The sequence below is a fragment of the Stenella coeruleoalba genome (assembly GCF_951394435.1).
Source record: "Stenella coeruleoalba genome assembly, chromosome: 17".
Lineage (NCBI taxonomy): Eukaryota > Metazoa > Chordata > Mammalia > Artiodactyla > Delphinidae > Stenella > Stenella coeruleoalba.
In genome coordinates this window covers 8,963,848-8,988,963 of record NC_137163.1, presented here as the reverse complement: position 1 = coordinate 8,988,963, position 25,116 = coordinate 8,963,848, and the positions used below count along the sequence as shown (strand labels likewise).

Here is a 25,116-nt window from a genome sequence, read left to right as displayed (position 1 = left end):
GGGTCTGAACTGAGAGTTGTAGGACAAGATAGCTAATCCACAGAGGATGGGCCGGGGCTTGGGCAGGAAGGCCAAGGCAGAGTGGTCAGCAGGAGTACAACCCACTGCTCACTGATTTCTTAAGTGATTCCTCCAGTTTTCCAATCTCTCTCACACGTGTGCAGAAAATGGTAACATCCGTGTGGCACACTGGGTGTGGTTGATGGTGCCCTGAGAACCTCCAGCTGGCAGGCCCCCCACCCCCAGCTCTGCCCCTGCAGACTTGGCCACCTATCAACCATTCATGCCACATACTTGGGCCATGGGACCCCAGTTGGGAAACACTGTCATACAGGATTTAGAGTCAAGGGAGTTTCATTTGGAAATAAGCAGGTAGTTTTTAGGTTCTCCTAGGAGTCTGAGCTGAGTTCAACTTGTCAAAGTGTTCTAAACATCGTCACTGAAAATGTTGATGTTCTTTAAGGTTTCCACACAAAATTTCCAAATTGCTCTGAAATTTAGCCTCTCATGAGGTTCGTATTAACTGTCTGTTCTGGTGAACATGAAAGGTCCAATATATAGCCTAAGGTATTATACCTTTTGAGGTTATTCAAGTCCACTGTTGAATTTCCCAGCAGAGAACCTTCTCACACATTATAGATAAAAATCTCAAATTACCCTATGGCCTGGTAATTGTACTCTGGGATACCTCTTCTAGAGAAAAAAGAACATAGGGTTACTCCTGGTAACGTTGTTGATACTGAGGAAAAATTGGACTAAACCCTACATGTTTAACAAAAGAAAAGAGATTTAAAGTAATAGGTATATATGATGGTATAGAGGTTCAGATAAGTGAAAGATCTTCAAATCGTACTTCAGTTTTAAAAAAAACAAGTGGCAGAATGCTACATGCATTACAAAGCGTATATGGGAACTGAAAAATTACACTACATATTTTCTCTTGTTATGTATGTATAGTATAGGAAAGACTGAAAGGAATCACTCAGACTCAAAATAGTGTTATCCCTCAAGGAGTACATGTGGGTTTGGGAGAAGCAGTGTATGGAGACAGAGGTCAACTGGGACTTCAAGCTCTAATAAAGATACTCCAGGGCTTCCCTGTGGCTCAGTGGCTAAGAGTCCGCCTGACGATGCAGGGGACGCGTGTTCACACCCCGGTCCGGGAAGATCCCACATGCCGCGGAGTGGCTGGGCCCACGAGCCATGGCAGCTGAGCCTGCATGTCTGGAGCCTGTGCTCCACAACGGTAGAGGCCACAACAGTGAGAGGCCCGCATACCACAAGAAAAAAAAAAGATACTCCAAATGTTTTTGAAAAGGGTTAATACAACCTGCACCTGTATTAGTTGCATAATTTAGAAAGTAATTATAAGCATAGAAAAAAATGACTGGAAGCCAATGGGCCAAATGTGAATATTAGTTTACTCTGGCTGCTGAGAACATATATTATTGTGCTTCTACATCCTTTTCTATACTTTTAAAATTTCATGGACCAGCATCCAAGTCTATACGCTTAAAAACTAAATACCCAATAAGGCAGGGCTTGTGGTATGTGGTACTTGATTTCAATCAACTCAGGCTCCACTGATCAGCTTCCAGCAGTGCACCCTGGAATCACTCGGCCCCTGGCAGTGTCAGTGTTAGTGGCAAAGCACAAAATAATGTGACAAGACTGTGAAGCAGTCATGTGTGAACAAGGGCTTGGACTGTGTGGGTCTTAGAAACTCAATGGGCACATAGAATCTCTCTCCAGCAAAAGGGGAGCAAAAAAGAGGGGGCAGAGTAATAAACAGTTACATTTTCTCCCCTCTGGTCACACTGAAGAGCAACCCAGGAAGCAGGGCATGGAGACCAGCCCTGACTGATGGAGAAGAAAGAAGATATTTTGGTCGAAATGGAGTGGAAGAGAGAATTGCAGGGGATGTAAAATATTTTGTGCTTTGAGGGGAGTCATGGGACTCTGCACACCAAGGCAACACAGACCAAATATCTGGGACCACTAGGGAGGAAGGATAAAGCACAGATGTGCAGGCTGAAATCACCCCCAAACTGTCAGTGTCTCCAGAGGATCTCAAGCAGTCTGCAGGGTTAGTGCTTAATAGAGTAGCCCAAAGTATCTTCTGCTTGTTAAATTTCTCAAAATAACTTCATGGAGAAAGGACTTATCCTCGATTCCAGGGATTTGCAGGAGATCTGGGCAGGGAGACTATGCCGTCTGACAGTTTCCCTTGAAGACGACAGCCAGAGGGACTTTTTGAAAGTCTGTACTGAGTATCTAGATGTTACATCTAGACACGTTTGGTGCAAAGTATGTCCCTCTTTGGAACAGCTTCTGTGGTGGACCTTATCACACTGTTACAATTGCTTGGTTTCCCTGACGAGCTCGCCAACTGAGCCGTGAACTCCAGAACAGAACTCCAGCCATGACGGCCAGAACAGGATGTTATTCATCAGTGTTTCCACAGTACCTGGTACAGTGCTTGACACAGAATATTTATAATGTAGTTTTCACCGATGAATGAATTATGGCATCTTTAATTGGAGTTGCATGCTTACATAGTCCAAGATCCACACTCCTTCAACGTTTTATGGCTTCTCACAAGCCTTACCTCCTCTTATCTACGTATTTGCAAAATGAGGGTAATGCACCGATCGTTTCTTGACATGAGTCATTTCAGCTGACACGTCTCAGACAGATCCATCTTCCAAACATGAGGTGTGGCTGGACAGCACTGGCTGCGGTGATAACAGGTTTACTGGGAGCAGTGGTAGGGATGAGGGATGTCAAAACAGAGAGAGAGACTCAAACTAGCAAGGAGACCAAGCCTATTCTCTGATGTTTATTTAGCAGTTTCTCACCCAGACACTGTGCTAGGTACTTCAGATAGAGACATAAAAAGATGTGGCCCATGAGTCGAAGGCACACACAAGGGAACGCCAGAGGAAGAAAACTAGGGGGTCATGAGAGATGCCAAGAATGGGGGTAATTCAGAGTCTTTCCAGGGTCCTGGAAAACTGAAAAGGCATCTGTTCAAAGCCGAGGGGGAGAAAATGTTTAAAGCCACAAATGTATGAACGTGTGTGACACATGTGGGGACAGCCAAGTAATCTGAGAAGAAGGTGGGCGGAGGAAATCGCAAGAACTGAAGCTGAGGTCACATGTGGACACCCTTGAATTCCATATTAAGAGGTTTCCCATTTATCTGGGGAATTCTTGATGAGGGACCTAGGAAAGTTTTTAATCAAATGATGATGCTGTTTTAGAAGGAAGCGAACATTTTGAGAGCTAGAAATGGACATACAGAAGAAGAGACGGAAACACACATTTACTTCTTAAGAGAGCAGTTTGGTAAGTGGCAAAATCAGCTCGATCCATGTCCTAACCCCAAACACCTAAATGTCCAACGTGGGCCCTCTCGACATTGCGAATTCTATGGTACTTCATTCTTATTCCCTGGAAGACTAGACACAAAGAGTCATTTGCTATCAATTTGGTGTCCGGATAGACCTGCCGCTGGACTGGCTTCTGGGAGGAAGAGACTGACCTAACCAGATAGCAAACTACTGCCGAAACTTAAAAATCGGGACCCGACCCTCATGCTTGGCAGGAATCAGCTGCCAGTCTATCTAGCTGCCCTATCTGACTGACACTTTCATTCATTTCCTTATTCTGGAGGCAGACTCAGATCAACTACGGGGCTTTCTAGTAGCAGAGAAACGTGAACTCCGCTTTGGAGCCCATAAAGCTCCAAGTTTCCCAAGTCTCCCAGGGCAGAGAGCCAGCAGGTTTGGGGAATTCACCCAACAACACAAGTACTTACTGAGAGGACCTTGAGTTGGGAGGTAACTAGGCAAGCTGGGATCCAAGTCCCAGCTCCTCAGTTACTGGCTATGTGACCTTGATCAAGCTAACGTCTCTACGTCTTATTTCTTCACTGATGAAATAAAGATGATAGTGCATGCCCTACATCATCATTAAGAAGACGAAATGAGATAATGAAGGTAAAACAGTCGACACAGTCCCTGGCACATAGTAAGTACTTAATAAATGTCGGCATCTGGTAAGAATTATTCTCAGTATTATTTGAGAGTTATGGCCACACATTTATTTTTGTATCCCAGAACCTAGCATATCACCTGACACCTAGCTGGCACTTGACCTTTTGTTACCCAAAGCTTCTGACAGACAGCAGATTCCAGAAAAGATTTTAGTTTCTTGAAGTGTAAGATGGAGCTAACCACACTTACCTCAGATGCTATTGTGGGCAGGATACAGGACAATTTAAAAATAAAGACCCTAACTCAGTCATCATAAATGAGGCCAGTCACTAAAGATAGTACTGGTTGTTCTAGAACATTTAGATATTTTTGTGGTCTTCTAAAAAATGTGTGACCACCTGTGCATCAGGAATGTGTCTTAAGAGCCAGCATCACACTAGCCCCATCAGGCATCTTAGGTTCACTTACTGGTAAAGAAACTGAGTCTCGGGGCTTCCCTGGTGGCGCAGCGGTTGAGGGTCCGCCTGCCGATGCAGGGGACGCGGGTTCGTGCCCGGGTCCGGGAAGATCCCACATGCCGCGGAGCGGCTGGGCCCGTGAGCCATGGCCGCTGAGCCTGTGCGTCCGGAGCCTGTGAAAAAAAAAAAAAAAAGAAACTGAGTCTCAAGATCAAAGAGCTGGTAAGGAGCAGAACTAAGACTGGAAAACCCAGGTTTCCAAACTTCGAGTTTCATATTTTTGTTTTCTCCACTCAAGCATGATGTTTACAAAGAAGTAAAAGAGAAAGAACAAAAAGTTCCTATGGATTTCACAAATGTGCCCAGCTAAATAAAACAAGATGAATATCTTTAGAATATAAAAGCTCCAGGTACTGCTTGTTTTTACTTTTTATATTCCCTTTATATATAATTGTGGAGATTCATTGGGTGATGCATTTGAGCTGAGAGCAGACCCCATCCACTTAAAAGATATTTGCTTGTGAAAATGGACTTCAATGTTTTCTCAGAAAACCTCAATATTATGTCATGTTTGTAGAGCAAAGTGCAGACCAATTTCTAATAGTGTATCTCAGACTTACGTGACATCTGCAAATAATATCCCGACAATCACCTCATCTCACCAGCTCTCCCACTACCACCTTACTTGAGGCCCCCATCCTCCCTTCCCTAGATGACTACAACGGTCTCCTCATTGGACACCCTGCTTACCCTTTTGCACCTAAATACAATAAGTCCCGTACATGCGAATGCATTCTGTTCCGAGAGCATGTTTGTAAGTCCAGTGTGTTCATAAGTCCAACAAATTTAGCCTAGGTACCCAACTACACAATTGGCTATATAGTACTGCACTGTAATAGGTTTTCACACAAATAATATATTAAAAAAAACACAGAAAATAAAGAAAACATCTTTAATCTTACAGTACAGTACCTTGAAAAGTACAGTGGTACAGTACAACAGCTGGCATACAGGGGCTGGCATCACGTGAACAGGCAAGAAGAGTTACTGACTGGAGGAGGGAGAGGGGGTGGGAGGTGGTAGAGCTGAAGGATCGTCAGCAATAGGAGATGGAGGGCGAGCTGCCATTTCAATTTCACTCACGCCTGACGTTGATGGAACACACGTTCGCACCTTTGAAAGTTCGCAGCTTGAAGGTTCGTATGTAGGGGACCTACTGTAACCCATTCTTCACCTAATGTCGTGGTGAGCTCTTACAGATGCAAAGCAGGTCACTGGCTTCTCATCCACACTCCTGAACACGACATTTAAAGTCCCACATGATCATGACTCTGGCTACATTCATCTTCTTCCTTGTGCTTACTTGTACCCAGGCAGGCTGACCTTCTTCTTTTCCCCGAACAAGCCAAGTCTGCATCTTCCTCCCAGACTTGGTACATGATCTTCTCTCTGTCTGGAAAGCTCTCCCCCAGATCTTCAAAAGTCTCACTCCTTCTCATCACTCAGATTATGCTCAGATGTTATTTCCTCAGAAATGCCTTGCTTTTCTTGCTCCTCCCCCAATCACCCCATTTACATTAGCCCCTGTCATCAATCCTATCACCCTGTGAATTGGTCAGGGTTGGCCAGGTTATGCTGCAGACAAAAAACAACCTTCAAAAGCCCGGGGCTTATCTCATCCACGGTTTAGTTCTTGTTCCCGCTCGTATCCATCACAGGCTGTCGGTGGGCTCTGCTCCCTGCTCTCTCACTCTAGAAATCAGGCTGGCAGATTATCCACCATTTAAACATCACTAGTCACTGTGTCAAGGAGACACAGGAACACGGAAAAATCAAGCGTTGGCTCTTAAACTTCCACCCAGAAGCTATGCCTGTCATTTCTGTTCACACTTAATCAGTCAAAACGAATCATATATGCATATATGACATCAAGAGAGTATGAAGGTGCCATTCTAACTTATGCCCAGAGGGAAAACTGGAAGTATTTGATAAACAGCATTAATAACTACTACAGTCTTCTTCAGTCTTCTTCACAGCACTTCCTACCACCTGCAATTATATTTACTTATCTTTAATGGCGCTTCAACTTTAGTAAGCACCATCTACCACGTGCGCCTATCCTTTGTGCAAACGTCTTCATTCAAATACTGACTTGGTACAGGGCAAACCTCTGAATGATGACTCACAGTGGCAGTTCAACCATGTTTGACTTTCACAGGTCATGAAGAACACAATATACTTCTCTTTAGTAAATTATATTTTGTTGTTTTTTCCAATAGAATAAAGTTTCCTAGAATATTATTCCCAAGAAGCCAAAAGATCGAATCATCAACTTGTCCCCAGTCACCTGCTTTAAGCACAGTTCTGCCCTGCTTCATGAGAACAGGTAATATTGTATTGTTTATTGATATTTCTTGTCTATTATTGACTGACTTGTAGAAGAAAAACAGAATCCTACGTATGTCACCAGAAATCACCCAATTAAGCATTTACAAGAGAGCTGTGCATCCTTGACACACTATTTTTTCCTCTCTTCTCTCCACACACACACACACACACACACACACACACACACACACAATCATTAACTATATTTACTTTGGAAACCCCAAAGGACCTGATATTTCTATTTTAATTGAACTGAAACATTTTCCTATAGCCAAAAGAGTAACTTTCAGACAATATGCTATGCAAAATCAATCAGAATAAATTCTCAAAGCTCTCCCAGTAAACCATATAGTCATTCCCAGACCACTTTAGAGTGTAGACCGGAAGTCAAGACTGTTCACCATAAGGTGTGTTTTATAATTATGCACACAGTAAATTTTTACCAACATTTGAAATGCTGGATAATTTACATAAAATCTAGATTTTGAAATTTCCTTGGCAAATCAGAAGATATGGTTACAATGGGCATATATTTTTGCAATGTAACAATTGCCTCTATTAAATAGAGGGGGTGGGTTTTCCCATTTGTTTCCTCAAATCCTTGTTGTGTTCTGTTAACTCTGAGCCAGTTGCCATCTTCCACCTTTCATCTGGCTGGATTCATTCAATCCTTTCTTTGGTCTTTTAGACATTTGAGATGTGGCCATCACTTTGGAAAATCATAGGATGTCACGCAAGATTTTAGGTAATAAAATATCTTCACATCTGGATTTTTCCATATTTCTGTGTACTTTTTCTTAGACAAAGTGTTTATCCTTTTTATTTGAAAATTTCTAGATTCATTTACATTCTTTCCCTTTTGTTTGAACTTACATTTTGGGGAGCTTTCTTTGAATACTTCAACTTTTAAATTATAGACTCCATGTACCCATCAACCAGCTTTAATAATTATCCAGGGGCTTCGCTGGTGGCTCAGTGGTTGAGGGTCCGCCTGCCGATGCAGCGGACACAGGTTCGTGCCCCAGTCCGGGAGGATCCCACATGCCGTGGAGCGGCTGGGCCCGTGAGCCATGGCTGCTGAGCCTGCGCATCCGGAGCCTGTGCTCCGCAACAGGAGAGGTCACAACAGTGAGAGGCCCGCGTACCGCAAAAAAAAAAAAAAAAATTAACCAGATATAGCTAGACTTGTTTATTAATAATTAACTTCTTCCCCAATCATTACCTCTCCATCTTTTTTCTCATATTTATCATTTTACTTATTTATGTTAATAAATATAATATTTGTTCATTTTTAACGACGTTATTCTCTAATTCCCTGCTAGAACCTAAATGTCAGGCAGGCAAGGACCCAATCTTTGAAATTCACTGCTGTATCCTTAGCATCTTCAACAGTACTTGGAACAGACAAGATTAAAGAGCTTTTGAAAATAACAAAATAGTTCCCATTGAAAAAATCAAGCCTGAGTATAGGGAAGATATTGAATGATCTCCTGGGAATCTTTGTAGACTGTAATGCCACAAAGTCTTTAACCATTTATTCATTAAATTCATTCATTCATCCATTCAGTCATTACTCAGCAAACATAACCAACCATCTGTTATCTGACAGGCACTGTGCTTAGTGATGTGAATGGCACGATGAATAAGACCTAGTTCTTGACCTCAAGGCACTAATGGTCTAGTTAGGAAGATAGACAAGTAAACAAATACATGTAATACAAAGTGATCAACACCAAAGGAGGAATGACAGATTCTCTGCAAATTATTGAAGAGACGCTTTGCCCCGCTGGTTCCCCATCCTGTCCCCTCCCAGCACTGTATAATAAAAGTGCAGGGCTTCCCTGGTGGCGCAGTGGTTGAGAATCTGCCTGCCAATGCAGGGGACACAGGTTCGAGCCCTGGTCTGGGAGGATCCTACATGCCGCGGAGCAACTGGGCCCGTGAGCCACAACTACTGAGCCTGCGCGTCTGGAGCCCGTGCTCCGCAACAAGAGAGGCCACGACAGTGAGAGGCCCGCGCACCGCGATGAAGAGTGGCCCCCGCTTGCCACCACTAGAGAAAGCCCTCGCACAGAAACGAAGACCCAACACAGCCAAAAATAAATTAATTAATTTTTTTTAAAAAGTGCAGATTTAGACCAACTAAATTAGCCCATCAATCTGGATGTTTCTCCCAGGGCTTCAATTCTAACAGTGTTGCCCAAATTGTCCATCAAGAGAAAATTGAAAAAAGAGAAACTTTTCCAAATATGAGCTTACAAATAGAGTTTCACTGGGGGCAGGGGATCAGGCACTGGAAAGAATGGGGAAGTGAACAAATTCTTATACTGCATGAAGCAGAGATTTTTTTTTTTAAATCCAACATCTGAAGCTTATCACTGGCTAAAAATAAGTGCTGTTAAGCAGTATGCCAGATGTTCCTCCTCACTGGAACCACTACGTAAAACATACAGTATGGTCGAGGCAGAGAACTGAAGCAATGAGTGAAAAAAACAGCTCACCCTTAGAGCAACCAAGCCTTAACTGGAGTCCCACACCATTCAAGCTGGGAGGCATGTAAGAGATTATACACACTCCTACTTTTTCTTCTTATTGACAAGGACACGAAGACTCAGAAAGGTTTAGAGGTCCAGGGCAAGATGTCACTTTGTGATAGAACAATTTATTCACTTCGTTTTCTCAGCCTGAATAAGCTATAATTTTTCTCTCTTCCTTTAATCAAGAGCAGTCACTTTCCCCTCCAGTTTCTGAAAGAAGCATCATCAGCTATAAGAACAGCAAGTCAATCCTCTGTACCTCATCTTACAGATATTGCCAGCATCCGTTAAGTCGACATAGGTACACAGCCCAGTCCTGGGCATTGCTGTCGGCAAAGAAATATTGTCAAGTGAGATAAGTGAGATAAGAAATATTGTCAAGTAAGATAAAATACATCAAGAAAGAGAGAAAACAAAGTGATTCCTCTTGTCTTTATTAGTCAGAGACTAATAAAAACCCTAAAGGCTGAATAGATTATAGGATCCACCCCAGGTTTATATAAATTTTTAAAGCTATTATTCTGTCGAATAAACGTAAGAAAGACAAAAGTGTCCCTGATTTTTATGGCAATTATTGCAATTTTACATAACAAATAAAGTATCTCATTTTTTAAATTATTGTGTCAAGTGGTCATGAACATATGCCTCTCAGATGTCCTGCTACGGGAAGCAAATATAGCTGATGATCCCAGCTGTTTTCCCCACTGTGTCTATATTAATTAATTAGTACAGATCCACCACTCTATCTGTATTAAAACCAAGTTTAGCCAATGACTGAAACTAAAAGAGATACTAACCTAGGCCCATTGGGACTCCTAGTGGGTGACCTGAGGTTTGGTCTGAGGACTCACGGCAATCTGACAGAACACTTCTTGGAACTGCGCTGTTGACTGGGATTCCTCTTTACCCCTTCCTTCACTCCTCCTTCTAAGCTATCAGACCTGCATTCCAGTCTGAATGCTCTCCCACCTTCTCCACCTCTCTCCTCTTTAGCCGTCACTGCTCTTTTCCCCAATAAATTTCTTTTGCATCTAATCACACCTGTTCCCAAAGGACCCAGATTAATACATGCATATGTATGTGTGTGTGTGTGCCCCGAGCACTTATTTTGTTTGTCTTTGTAGGTAACCAGACATCGATATGACAGAAGGTAAAAATAGTCACCTCTAGTCATACCTAACTTTGAATCCTGGATGCATGAGCTCGAGTGTAATCGAATCCCTACAGGTAGCCCAGAAAAAAATAAAATTTAGTTATTGAAAAAATATCTCTATAGCTTTTACCTTCTGATCTGTAAAGATATTCATCTGTGGGGATGTTAATAAGATATGCTACAAGAATTGTCACACATAAGCACATTACATTATAAGACAGAGATTGATAAATTGTGAAATATAAATTTTTTTCTTTAAATATTTTGTGCTATTAGGCTAAGGGTATATTCATGGTCATCTTTTAAAAAGTATTGACTTCTAGTTCAATATGCAAGATTAACCATATCAATACATCTATTACCACTTCTCCTCGAAGCTCCTTAAATGTACGTATTTTTTTTAATGTAAAGTACCAAAAAGACAGAGAAGATGGGGAATAGTAGAAGAGAAACCTGTATATTTAAGAAAATAGTGATTAGGGAAGCAGTGACTGCAGGAGCCGAGGAGTACAAACTCTACCAGTGGCTCCTCAATGGGGTACTAAGTAAGGATACCCCGTCTCACCTCCAGAAGCCTCATAAGGATGAGAATCTGACAGTACAAATCACACCCAAAGGCGGAGGTATGGGACCCGATGAAAGGAACTTGAATGTATATACAAAGCCAGCCATATCCTACACCCACTGGTCCTGAAGGAGACTGCAGATCTGTTTTCTGGAGAAACTGGACATGAGAAGTTTGAGTTTCAGTGAGATCAGGCAAAGGGGGAAGAGGAGGCACAGGACTGAAAAAAGTGAGATTTGGGAAAAGTCTGCCCCTGCCACCAAAATGATGACAATACAGTTTTTCTTTTCTTACTCCTCTAAGGTAAGTAGTATCAGTGGATTACTTTATAGAGAAAAAAAAAAGCTAGAGGTTACTATAAGTGGGGACAGTCTCAGTGATTTTGGCACCAAAAAGAGAGAATTTGCTGTAACAAATACTCAAAAATGTAGAAGATGGGAATAAAGACACAGACGTAGAGAATGGACTTGAGGACACGGGGAGGGGGAAGGGTAAGCTCGGACGAAGTGAGTGAGTGACATGGACATATATACACTACCAAACGTAAAATAGATAGCTAGTGGGAAGCAGCTGCATAGCACAGGGAGATCAGCTCGGTGCTTTGTGACCACCTAGAGGGGTGGGATAGGGAGGGTGGGAGGCAGATGCAAGAGGGAGGGGATATGGGGATATATGTTTATGTATAGCTGATTCACTTTGTTATAAAGCAGAAACTAACACACCATTGTAAAGCAATTATACTCCAATAAAGATGTTAAAAAAAAAAGATGCTTTGGAATTGTTGAAGGTGCAGCCTGGTTTCTCTGTGCGGCTTATAGTAAAACGTGAGAGGAAAGGGATAAACTACAGAAGAAACTGTTAAGCAAAAAGGAACCAGAGCTTGATGATTTGAGAGGCTCCCTTCCCATTTAAATGGCAAAGGATGCTAAAATTAGGAAATTCACTGTTGGAAAAGAATACCCTGGAGAAATGACCAGTGTGGCTAGGGAATCTCTTCCCAAAGAGATTAGGTATGTGAATGATGAATCCAATAAATCTTCCCAGCAGAAGCCAGGAACAGAGATGAATAGGAATAGGGATCATTCAGGAAGGATCTGTGGAGGACCCTCTTATCTAATGGTGTGAATCTGGGTCACATACACAGGCGATCCATACGGCTTTTGAGAATGTTGTGTGAGCAGAAATGCTGCCAGCCTGGACTCAAAGGGACAGAGACTAGACAAAATGAACGTTTGTCAGACTCCTGAAATTCTATAGGCAGAAAACTGATACTGATTTTGATCGCTATACAGTGAAGCCTAACAGTAGACAAGCCCATCTTATAAACACAGAGATTCTAATCAGCTTTTCAAAATCTCCAACATATGCCAAAGACCAAAATAATCAAACAAAAAGGAAACGGAAAGAAATGGAAATCATATCCTAGGAAAAAGTAAACTACCCTCTACACACACAATACCCCCAACTAGAATCAATAACCTGAGAGCTAAAAGATGATGTTGCTTCATGAAAAAGGAACAGAATGTTAGGGAAAAAAAGAAACAACCAAATACTTTTTTAAAGAGCACTGGAGATATAAAAATCCAATAGCCAAAATTAAAATATCACTAGAAACATTGAAAAATAAGATTGAGAAAATTTCCCAGAAAATAAGCCAAGGGATAAGACACAGGAAGTACATGAAAATCAGAGCATCATTCTCAGACCATCATTCCATGAGGTACAGCATTCAATGAATAAGAGCTGAAAAAGACAAATGAGTGAGACAGCAAACTGAGAAAACAGGAAAGAGAAAATTAACAACAATAACCAAAAAAATACATTTTAATTTCCCAGTTTTGAACACACAAGTCTCTGGTACAGTGTGTGACTAGCACTGAATGGGAAAAAAAGAAGCAAACATCAAGCGTATCATTAAAGATTTTCAGAATAGCAAAGATAAAGAGATACTTAAATCTCCCGAACAAGTAAGACAAGTCACATATAAAGGGTCAAAAATTCACAAAGCAGCCATCTTCTTGACAATAATACTGTAAGTTAGGAAGAGAATAGCAATGTTTTCAATATTTTGAATAAAAATAAGTTCAATCTAGGATTCTCTACACAGTCATCCTAACAATCAAATGTGAAAGGAGCAAAAAAAAATTTCAAGCGGGCAAAGATATAAAAATTTATTTCCTATAAACTGTCTGTAGGAATATATTAGAGAAAATAATCAGCAATCTAAGGAAGTACACAAAGAAAGAAAAAGGCATATGATTTTGGCTCTAGGCTAGAAGGCAGTGTAGGGAAGTCCAATGATGACGGTCCAGAGAAATTGACAGATGACACAAGGCAGCAGAGTAATTAGACCCTATGGTAAATGATGGCTTTGAGATTGTTCTGAGGGCAAGAGAGGGCTAACGTTTTAGCCTGTGGAAATTATTAATATTTCCTGTGGAATATCACTAGGTGCGTAGAAGATGTGATGGAGCGTTAGCTCCCAGGTCAAAGAAGTGTTGTCAAGAGAGGAGATATAATCATATGACATTACTCAGCTCAGCAAAGAGTAACATTTGTTCAGTCATTATTATGTAAATTCTGGAGGTTAAGTTAACGACTAATTGTGATATAGCTATCTACCGGGAGGTATTGGCGAGGGGAAATAAGAAGTTGTATCTATAGAAAAGCTTAGTTTTCCTTTCTCATAGCAGAGAGCCAAGAACTATTTTCTAAAAGAAATTTCAGCATATTATTTAGAAGTATATAGATAAATACTAGGGAACACACTAATTGTTGAAGATGTAGTGTTGAAGGCGATAAACCAGGATTGACAGATTAACAGGGAAATTTTAGGAGTGCTTGCTTATTTAAACCAGGGACAAGTGTGATCTCTTTATAAATTCATTAAAACAAAACACCTTGCCCAAATATAAAATATTTCCCCTAATATGGACACAAAAGGCCATGCCACAATTACATCTTTTAATATCTGGCATATTTGGAAACTAGAGCTGACTAATTGTAGGTATTTTAAGTAAAACCAATTGAGTGACACTGAATTCTATCTATAAATAACTAGTTTTGTGTGTACATTTATATATGTGTAATATTTCACAAATCAAGCTGTAATACCTTTAGATTCTTCGTTAACAGTCAAGAAGAAGCAAAACTCCCTAGTCTTGCCCCTGGTACAGGATAGTAAACCAACATTTTGCATTTGAGGGATAAACTTTTATTACTACTGATTCCAGCTACGAAGAAAATCATAAACATCAATATGGTAGATTCACTCCCTCAGACTTGACACAATGGTAGAACAAATTCTGTTATTTAAATCTAAATTTAATCATAATGGTGTGCTCTGCAAAGCAAACCCAATAAAAGCAAAAATGGATTAAAAGAAAAGGAAATTGCAGGAAAAAAATGCTAGGTAGCATTTTCCAATGCTTAATTTTTCTCTACAAATATTAACTCTCAGTTTTGAAAATTCAATCCATTCTGGAAATAATTATATTCATTTAACTGGATAATTTTAAAATTTGCATAATCCAGAGAAGACTTAGGCTTTACATTTTTTCCCAATTGATGGGCTAGAAATAGTTGTGTACACTGTCTATTGTTTAACAAAACTGATGAGCATTAAAAATTTCAAACGAGTTCTTCTTTGGTAACAGATCTGGGTTCCTGATAAAGGAGTGTAAATTTATCCAGCACACATTTATCATGTATCTCCTGCGTGTCAGGCATGGTCCTATGTACTGGGGACACACATGTTTATTATGGATGCCTAGCTGTTATTGTCCAAAGTCTTCTGCAAAATTTCCCTTGTTACAGCTTGTCAGTTATTGAATTTTGCTAATTTCACAAAGCTGTGGATTAAGTGGAATAATAATTCAGGGTTTACCGGTAACATCTAACATCACATGAGCACAGCCAGCAGAATGGGACTTGCCTCTACAGCACACTGAGCAGTGAAAACAACCAGTAAGTGTGCACACTGGGTCAGGCTCGGTGATCAGCAAATTCATATTATTTTTAATCCTAACAGGTCCTTCTGGGATAGCTTCCATTAGCCCCATTTTATAGACATAAAAACTGAGGTTACAGAGTTTAACTCTCTTTGTGGACCCAGGATTTACATTTTTCCATTTCTCGGTCCCAGTTTGGCTCACTTCTACTTCTCCTTCAGGTTTCATTTCAGTTCTCATTTCCTTGGGTATCTCTGCACTCTCTAAAAATTCATTATCACAGCATACACGGCCTTTATGACGATGGCAGGTTTAATTGTCTCACTACCTGTGTGTGCTTTCTTGAAGGCAGGAACTATAAACATTTCGTTCACTCCTGCAATTCTTGTGCCTGGCAAATGGCATTGAACAACAAATACTGAAGGAACAAAGGAGTGTGGAAATAGAGTCATATCTATGCAATTCCAAAACCGGTGCTTTAACTAGCAAACCCACTCGAACACCATTCTACTTTTAGTGACGATTACAGATGGCGTGAACTGTTTGCTTGAGAGGTAAACGTACGTTTGTTCATTTTCCCGTGTGAGTGTGTGCGTGTGCGAGTGTGTGTGTGCGTGTGTGTGTGAAGGCGTATATTTGTATGTAGATAATTCTGAGTGTTATTATTGGGGCCAAATCTCTGCAGTTTAGTATCACAGAGGTGAAACTGTGGTGGAAGCCAAGAAGAAACCATTTTCCCACCTAATTAGTCGCTTTACTCTAATAGCCTAAAGAATATAACTAATGTGTCTTTGCAGTAATTTAGAACAATGACTATAGCAATTCGTATTTATCTATAGTTATTTACTGAAAAACAAATGTCTACAAACTTTTCCACTTCCCCTTCCTTTAACCCTTTCTTTCTCCATTCTTTTTTGACCCACTCTTTTCTTTTGTTTTTTTTTTTTTTTTCTAGAGGAGTTGTATGGCTTTGGAGAAGGTCAACTTTTTGAGGTCTCTTCATCTATAAAATGGGGATAATGCCATCCAGCCCAAGAGGTAAGCGTTAAATAACCGAATGTATGCCAAGCACTTAGCTTGTGGTATCTTAAGTCATCTTCCTCATCTATCACCAAATGTTGATTGTGGATTTATATGTACCAGGTACACTCCTAGAAGCTGGTTTCCCACAGATGAATATAAGGCCTACTTTTGTCCCTGAGAATAGCAAATAATCCTTGGACAGAGATATGGTGAGTTTTCATTTGTCTTGTTTTGTTGTTTGTTTGTTTTCTTTTTCTTTTCTTTGGACTTATCTGGAAAACCAGAATCAAATAGCAATTTTGACTATAGATAAGTAGGAGTCTCTAAAAGAGTGATCTAGTTTTTAGCATCAAGATGTTTCTTGAGGTAAATTCTCTTCTCTGTGCAGAACAGCATGAATTCCTTTTCTCTTAGTTACAGGCAAAACCTTTCTATTGCTATGATGGGGTCCTTGTTCATGGTGGGGGGAGGAAGCAAATAGAGATGCCCCATGAAACTTAGGATGGAAACCTTTCAATGGCACCTTGGCACTTTTAGAGGCCAAGGCCAAAGTTCAGCCAAGAAGAACACTACAGACAAAGTGGTAAACCTGCTGTGCTTAACAAACTCACCTGTTGATTCCAGCGTGTAGCACAGCATGGCATAGACAGGTTAAATGGATATCCTAAAAACAAAACACATAGTACCTTAGAAATCAAAGACTGGACTATAAATTTATTGGCTTAAATTGCTAAGTTTTTGTATATAAATACAATGTGATGAGTCACTTTATTCTGCCAGAGCAATTATTCTCTCCCTGAAAATGTAGAAGAAATAGGTATTGGGTTGGCCAAAAAGTTCGTTCCGTTTCTTCTGTAAGATGGCTCTAGTAGCACTTAGCTGTCTTTAACTTCATTGGAAACAATTTTGTTAGATTGCATGTGAGAGCTGTCATGTCAGCATGCATTTAAAACAAAAAGACATCAAAATTAGGTGAATTTTTGTGTGGCCATTTTAATATTGAAGATGGAAGAAAAAAGCAACATTTTCGGCATATTATGCTTTATTATTTCAAGAAAGGTAAAAATGCACCTGAAACACAAAAAAAAGATTTGTGTGGTGTATGGAGAAGGTGCTGCAACTGATCGAACGTGTCAAAAGTGGTTTGTGAAGTTTCGTGCTGGAGATTTCTCGCTGGACGATGCTCCACGGTGGGGTAGACAAGTTGAAGTTGATAGCGATTAAATCGAGACATTATAAGAACGATCAACATTATACAACATGGGAGATAGATGACATACTCAAAATATCCAAATCAAGAGTTGAAAATATTTGCACCAGCTTGGTTATGTGAATCGCTTTGATGTTTGGGTTCCACATAAGTTAAGCGGAAAAAACCTTCTTGACCGTATTTCCACGTGTGATTCTCTACTTAAACGTAATGAAAACGTTCCGTTTTTAAAACAAATTGTGATGGGTGATGAAAAGTTGATACTGTACAATAATGTGGAACGGGAAAGATCGTGGGGCAAGCTAAATGAACCACCACCAACCACATCAAAGTCCAGTCTTCATCCAAAGAAGGTGATGTTGTGTATATGGTGGGATTGGAGGGGAGTCCTCTATTATGAGCTCTTTCCGGAAAACCAAACGATTAATTCCAACTAGTACTGCTCCCAGTTAGACCAGCTGAAAGCAGCACTTGACGAAAAGCATCCAGAATTAGTCAACAGGAAATGCACAACCTTCCATCAGGATAACTCAAGACCGCATGTTTCATTGATGACTAGGCAAAAACTGTTACAGCTTGGCTGGGAAGCTCTGACTCATCCACCGTATTTCCATTTATTTTGGTCTTTACAAAATTTAATGGAAAAAATTTTAATTCCCTGGAAGACTGTAAGAGGCACCTGGAACAGTTCTTTGCTCAAAAAGACAAAAAGTTTGGGGAACATGGAATTATGAAGTTGCCTGAAAAATGGCAGAAGGTAGTGGAACAAAAGGGGGAATACGTTGTGCCATAATGTTCTTGGTGAAAAATGAAAAATGTATCTTTTATTTTCACTTAAAAACGAAAAGCACTTTTTAGCCAACCCCTTGCTGTCAGCCAATTGAGGTTGAAAACCTTAGATCAGTTACTTCCTAGCCAGGAGAATGAAGCTAATTTTTAGGCTAGTAAGCCTGTGGTTTTCTTTTCACCTGGGAGTGCTGTTAATAATATAGGCTCCAAAGTAAGATTGCATGAGTTTGAATATTAAATCTGTCAGTTATTAACTAGGCAACTATGTCAAGCTATTTAATATTTTTTATTTTCTTCACCTTTAAAAATGAGAATATTAACAATGCTTAACTCAGAGAATTGCTGTGAAGATAAGTTGATTCATATAGAGTCACTAGGAAAGTGCCCTGCACATAGGAAACACCCAATAATGTGAGCTGTTATAACTGCCAGTAAAATGGAAATAATAATACAGCTTCACATTATTTTCACTAGGATCGAGCAAAGTTGTGAATACTGAATTCCTTTTTAAACTTTAAGGTGCTAAGTGAATTTAAAGTGTTATCACTTCCCTTATTATTATTTTTATACATTTAAGTGATTAGAGTATCTCAACAGCTATTATTTCCATTACTGATAATTTCTATAAAATGAGGGGGTTGTCCCACATGATTTCTAATTACCATTTTAGTTTTGACATTCCCTCATATTTCAGTAGTCAAACAGCAGCTGATTTAAAGAGCACATTTTAAGCATACTCTGAGATATGGCCTATGATTTCCTTTTTGGAGTTTTCAAAAAATCTACCCATCTAAACTACTGCCACTATTTGGGGGGAAAATGTTAAGGTTTAATTAGCCAGCAGCATCAGAAAAAGTAGCACTTATGCTGAGAACATAAGCAGTGCAATAAATCATTCACTTCATCAGTTATTCATCCTTTAATTTCACTGAGTAAGTTGTACAGAAAAATCTATATGTGTCTCATGTCTTGACCAAACAGAGGTATCAGAGAAAGAAAGACAGGACATCAACAAGAGATGGAAAAAGTAACTATCTTAATACTATACATACAAAAAATATTTATATTGTACTTTTAAGTGTTCTCTTCTGCACTTCTAATTTCCTTAGGCTTGTTCTGTTTCCCTTTGCAATGCTTTCCAATGGTATTCCAATATGAAATCTGTGAGAAATATTAGAAGATTTATAAAGAGAGAATATTCTAACTTCCTCTACAATTATAGAAAAACAAAAGACATTACTCTGCACTAGTTGTGAAAAAGTGGTGGTTTGAAATATTTGCAACATATAAGTATTGCACTTCAGTCCATTGTGGAGACTTATATGTAAAATCTGGTTCTCTCTGGTACTAAAAATGACCTTAGCAACACAGCATTGGCAAAAGGATAGGAAAATGAATAAAATGTAGATTCCAGGTGTAGGCCCATGCATATATGGTCAGTTGATTGTTGACAGATTTTCCATGGTAAATCTTTGGAGAGAGGATATTCAATTTAATAAATGTTGCTAGTATGCCTGAATATCCGTTTGCCAAAACAAACTGAACCCTGAGCTTACCTCATGCCATATGCAAAAATTAATTCACAATAGATCCAGAGATCTAGATGTAAGAGCTAACACTATATAAGTTCTAGAAGAAAATACAGGAGAAAATCTTTGTAACCCTCGATTAGGCAAACACTTCTTAGTCAGGATAGGAAAAGCATGGGCCATAAAAGAAAAATTTGATAAATTAGACTTCATAAACATGAAGCACTTTTGGACTTCCCTGGTGGCTCAGTGTTAAGAATCTGCCTGCCAATTCAGGGTACATGGGTTCAAGCCCTGGTCCAGGAAGATCCCACATGCTGCGGAGCAACTAAACCCGTGTGCCACAACTACTGAGCTCACAAGCCACAACTACTGAAGCCCACATGCCTAGAGCCTGTGCTCCATAACAAGAGAAGGCACCACAATGAGAAGCCCACGCACCGCAATGAAGAGTAGCCTCCACTCACCGCAACTAGAGAAAGCCCACGTGCAGCAACGAAGACCCAACGCAGCCAAAAATAAATAAATAAATAAATAAATTTATTTTTTAAAAAAAATGAAGCACTTTTGCTCTTCAGAAGAAACTGGTAAAATAATGAAAATATCAGACTGGGAGAACATACTTGCCAAACATATATCTGGCAAAGGACTTGTTTCCAGAATATACAAAGATCTCACAAAACTCAACAATAAGAAAACAAATGAACCAATAAAGATATATGGATGACAAATAAGCACATGAAAAAATGGTCAATATTATCCATCCTTAAGACATGCAAATTAAAACTATAGTGAAATACCACTACCTACCCAACTGAATGGCTAGAATTTAGAAAAAGAACAGTAACAATAATCAAGCGTTGGTGAAGATGTGGAGTATTTGGAACTTTCATACGTTGCTAGTGAAAGTGCAAAAGTGTGCAGTCACTTTGGAAAACAGGCCGGCAATTTCCTATAAAGTTAAGCATATTTATCATAAAACCTGGCGATCCCATGACTAATTTATTTCCCCAGAGAAATGAAAACAAATTCACACAGAGATTTTTACTCAAATGCTCATAGTAACTTTATTCAAAACAGTGAAAAACTGGAAACAGCACAAATGACTATCAAGTAGTGAACAGATAAGCAAAATGCAGTATATTGTAAAATGGAATACTACTCAACAACATAAAGTAACAAATTACTAATATACTTCACAGCATGAATTAATCCCAAAGTATTATGCTAAGTGACTGTAGCCAGACACAAAGTATTATGTGTTACATATTCCATTTATATGAAATTCTAGAAGAGGTAAAACTATACTCGTAGAAAGCAGATTAGTACTTGCCAGGGGTCAAGTGTAAAGAAGGGGAATTCATTGGAAAAGAGCATGAAAATTTGGGGGGGGGGTAAAGAAAATATTCTATATCATAATTGTGGTGGCAGTTACACTCATATATATATATATTTGTCAAAACTCACCGATTAGAGCTTTTAAAATTGATGAATTTTATAGTATGTAAATTATGCCTCAATAAACCAATTAATTTAAAAAAATCTGTCTTTGTAAGGGTCACTTGTACAAAGAATTTGTGTAAGACTGCAAATTTCATGGTGGTGTTATTTCCCATGAAATGTAACCTACAACCCATAAAAGTTTGAAATTTCAATTGGTTGTCTTAGCTCTTGCAGTAAGTAATAATATTTAAATTGGAATATTTGTTTTCTGAGAATAAGAAGTACTTAAGGGATTACTTTGTTAAACTAGAGGTAGAGTTTAGTAATTCCTTCTTCTTTGTCTGGACTTGAGTGCACAGTCTTGGACTAATCATAATCCTCGGGTCATGGCACCCTCTCATTTTTGGTCCATGTGTACCATCTGGTCCCCTTTTATTTAGATATGTATTTAATTGTTTTACTATGGCCTACAATGGACACAGAAACTAGTACACTGATTAACATTTACATCTACTTATTTGATCCTCTCCCATTCTAAACCCCTGCATCAACTAATCCAATGCAAACACCACTATTCAAAATCTTGTACTGATCATTCCCTTGTTTTTGAAAACAAAATTATCATATTTATTTGTATTTCTAAAAATTTATTGCTTTGCTTTATTTGGTTCATGAAAAGAATATTACAGTGTTTGCCATTTTTGCAGTTTATGTTGTACTCAATATTATATTTCTAAGTATAATATGTTTTTACTCAATATTATACTAGGAATCATTCATTATGTACCTCTGTAGTAGATTCATTTAGACTTCATAATATTTCATTTTGTTATTGAACCAAAATGGCCATGTAGAATATATCTTCTCGACCTTGTAAATGACTCCTTATAAACAGTCCTGCATATATGCATGAGTTCCTCATGGATGTGTACCTAGGACGGTAACGTCTCAACCACAGAACACGTTTGTAGCTTACAAAATAATGTCATCTATTTTCAAAATGGATGAAGCAACTGACACTTTTTTTTTCCTGTCACTGTACATCTTCTCTAACACTTGGTATTATCAGACTTCTTCATTTTTGCTTTCAGAGTAAGTGTTAAATATTATTATGTAATGGTCTTGATTGCAAAAAGATTGGAAATTATTAAATTAAACTGACTTTTTTTACAGATGATATGATTATCCACATTGAAACCACACAAGAATTTTACGATAAACAAATTATTAAAATAGTAACAGTTAAGCAAGGTGACTGGATTTGAGATCAATATATAGACACCAATTTCATATACAGTATAAACAAACATTAATTTCTAAAAGGCTTATGAATAGTTACACACAAAAATAGTTTCTGTTAAAAAAAAACAGTTCTAAGGTCTAACATTTTGGCAAATGTTAACCACTCTCTTCGTATTGGATCAAATATCTAAGTACTATTCTTCAGAACGAAGAGTAATAATGTACTCATTAACTAAGTTTCCAACCACCTGCTTCAATTACTACAGTTAAAATGGTGCCAATTTAGTGGTGACTAGCAAATTTGTGCTTGTCCTTGGCAAGATTTAACCTGAGTCAGATCTCCTCATCTACGTATTCATGTTGACTAGTTCAAGTCAGAACTGGAGAGAATTAGATTTTATCACGATACATTTGGATGAATATGTAACATTAACTAGCAGAGTCTCTCTGTAACATGGAGTCCTGCTATATGTTGAAATATCATACCTGATAATTCAAGAATCTCACTATTGAGAATTTCTTTTATTCTCTACTATAATCTTCACTGGATTCAGTTTGCATTCATTAATTGTTTATTCATTAATTCAGCAAAGTTTTATTGCATATTATGGACAAGATATTGTGCTAAGCACTTTAATTCAGAAAAGTTAGAAGACAATACCTTCTTTACAACATAAAGGGAATGCTAGGTCCATAAACAGATGACTCAGCATATTTATAAAGTGACGACTTGGAGAGGTATGAGCCAGTTGTGGGAGGAAAGTTCAGAACTTACTGCTTCCAGTTTATATAACTGAGGAAGGATTCCTGGAAAAGGTGACATTTACAGTGAATGCTGAAAAGATATCTAGAACTTCAAAAGCTTAAGAAGGAAGAAGAGTGAGGAAACATCATGAGTGGAGACAGGGAGGTGGGAACAATGTTTGTGAAATGACAAGGGAGACAACCACTGTTATTGCTACCATTCCACCACTATTACTATTACAACTATTACTACCACTACTATTACTATCAATACTAGTACTATGACTGACTACTACTACTACTACTACTACTACTTACTACTACTACTACTACTACTGCATATGCCTTATTGAGATAGGAATCATCTCTTTTACAACTGCTGCTACTACTACTTCATACCATTAATTGAGAGTCAGGAAGTGTCCCCTTTAAAAGTACTAGGCTGCTCATAGGACTTTCTACTGCTAAAGTAAGCATACCGCCTCAAAATCTCATGAGTACGCCCGTCACACTTTGTCTCTCCAGGGGCCCTTTCAGTCTTGTGTGGATCTTGTGTATGTGTATACATCTCCAGACCAGGTGGCATTAGGTTTTCTGGCCTTTTCTTCACAAAGGATCCAATCTCTTACATTTTTGTCTATGAATTGAATTAATCTTAGTCCAAAGTGGAATGTCATTAAATGCTGACATCAGTAGATAAGTCATCTGGGATAGACATGAACAAACGAACAAATTAAAAAAGGAAGCATTTTCTGGTTGTATCTGCATAGTTGAGCATGAAGGGAAGTGATCAATCTGGATCCAGAGCAAAGGGAACCAATGAATATTATTTAAGCCCCAGAAGTAGCTCAGACCAATGCATACACCAGTGGATGAGGCATGAGGCAGAGAGAGCTTCAGGTCCTTCATTCAGGTCCTAGGCCCTCCCTAAAGGGAAGAAAGAGAAAGCCTCATGACCTGATCTATCCATCAGAAAAAGCTGAATAATGATGGCCAATTCATCAAGCACAGATGTAGTCATTAGGCAACTCCACCAATCACCCCACTGGACCAAAAAAAAACTTTTTTGAATTAGCTAAAAAACTTTAGTCCCATTATCAAAATGAACACAAGAAAAGGTAGAAAAGGTGAATCAGCGCATCAGGCGTCCCGTCTCTAGGGTGCCCTTGCAGCTTTTCAGCAGTAAGTGTATACTTTCATTTGGAACCAATTGTTTAGAAGTTCATAGGTCACACTGATGACTAACTCATGTGAGTAGCTTAGTGACAAGCCCAGCTGCTCAAGATGGGGAATTAATACTTCTGACTTAAAGGTTAATGCATTCAGCATCCAACTTTGAAGTTACAGACATGTAACCATAATTCCCTCATTTTTTTTAACATCTTTATTGGAATATAATTGCGTTACATTGTTGTGTTAGTTTGTGCATATAACAAAGTGAAGCAGCTATACATATACATACATGCCCATATCTCCTCCCTCTTGGGTCTCCCTCCCACTCTCCCTATCCCACCCCTCTAGGTGGTCACAAAGCACCAAGCTGGTCTCCCTGTGCTATGCGGCTGCTTCCCACTAGCTATTTTACATTTGGTAGTGTATATATGTCCATGCCACTCTCTCACTTCGTCCCAGCTTACCCTTTCCCCTCCCTGTGTCCTCAAATCCATTCTCTATGCCTGTGTCTTTATTCCTGTCCTGCCCCTAGGTTCTTCAAAACCTTTTTTTTTTCTTTTTAGATTCCATATATATGTGTTAGCATATGGTATTTGTTTTTCTCTCTCTGACTTACTTCACTCTGTATGACAGACTCTAGGTCCATCCACCTCATTACAAATAACTCAATTTGTTCCTTTTTATGGCTGAGTAATATTCCATTGTATATATGTGCCACATCTTCTTTATCCATTCATCTGTCCATGGACACTTAGGTTGCTTCCATTTCCTGGCGATTGTACATAGAGCTGCAATGAACATTGTGGTACATGACTCTTATTGAGTTATGGTTTTCTCAGGGTATATGCCCACTAGTGGGATTGCTGGGTCATATGGTAGTTCTATCTTTAGTTTTCTAAGGAACCTCCATACTG

General features: G+C 39.1%; 1 protein-coding gene across 6 annotated transcripts in view; it reads right to left on the bottom strand.

Moving 5' to 3' along the window:
• LOC307175961 (uncharacterized protein) overlaps positions 1-25,116 on the bottom strand; it is a 244,680-nt gene that overhangs the window by 56,311 nt on the left and 163,253 nt on the right. For 4 of the 6 annotated variants that reach the window (XR_013824566.1, XM_079901698.1, XM_079901696.1 and 1 more), the window contains 3 exons: positions 19,144-19,232; positions 16,684-16,736; positions 4,467-4,629 (listed from right to left, as the gene is read on the bottom strand). Coding sequence is in view for 3 of the 6 variants with exons in the window: in XM_079901698.1 (XP_079757824.1) it covers positions 4,467-4,629; positions 16,684-16,736; positions 19,144-19,232 (305 nt within the window). In the remaining 3 variants the exon portion in view is untranslated. The remainder of the gene's footprint in view (positions 1-4,466; positions 4,630-16,683; positions 16,737-19,143; positions 19,233-25,116) is intronic. The other 2 variants (XR_013824564.1, XR_013824565.1) reach the window with 1 other exon arrangement.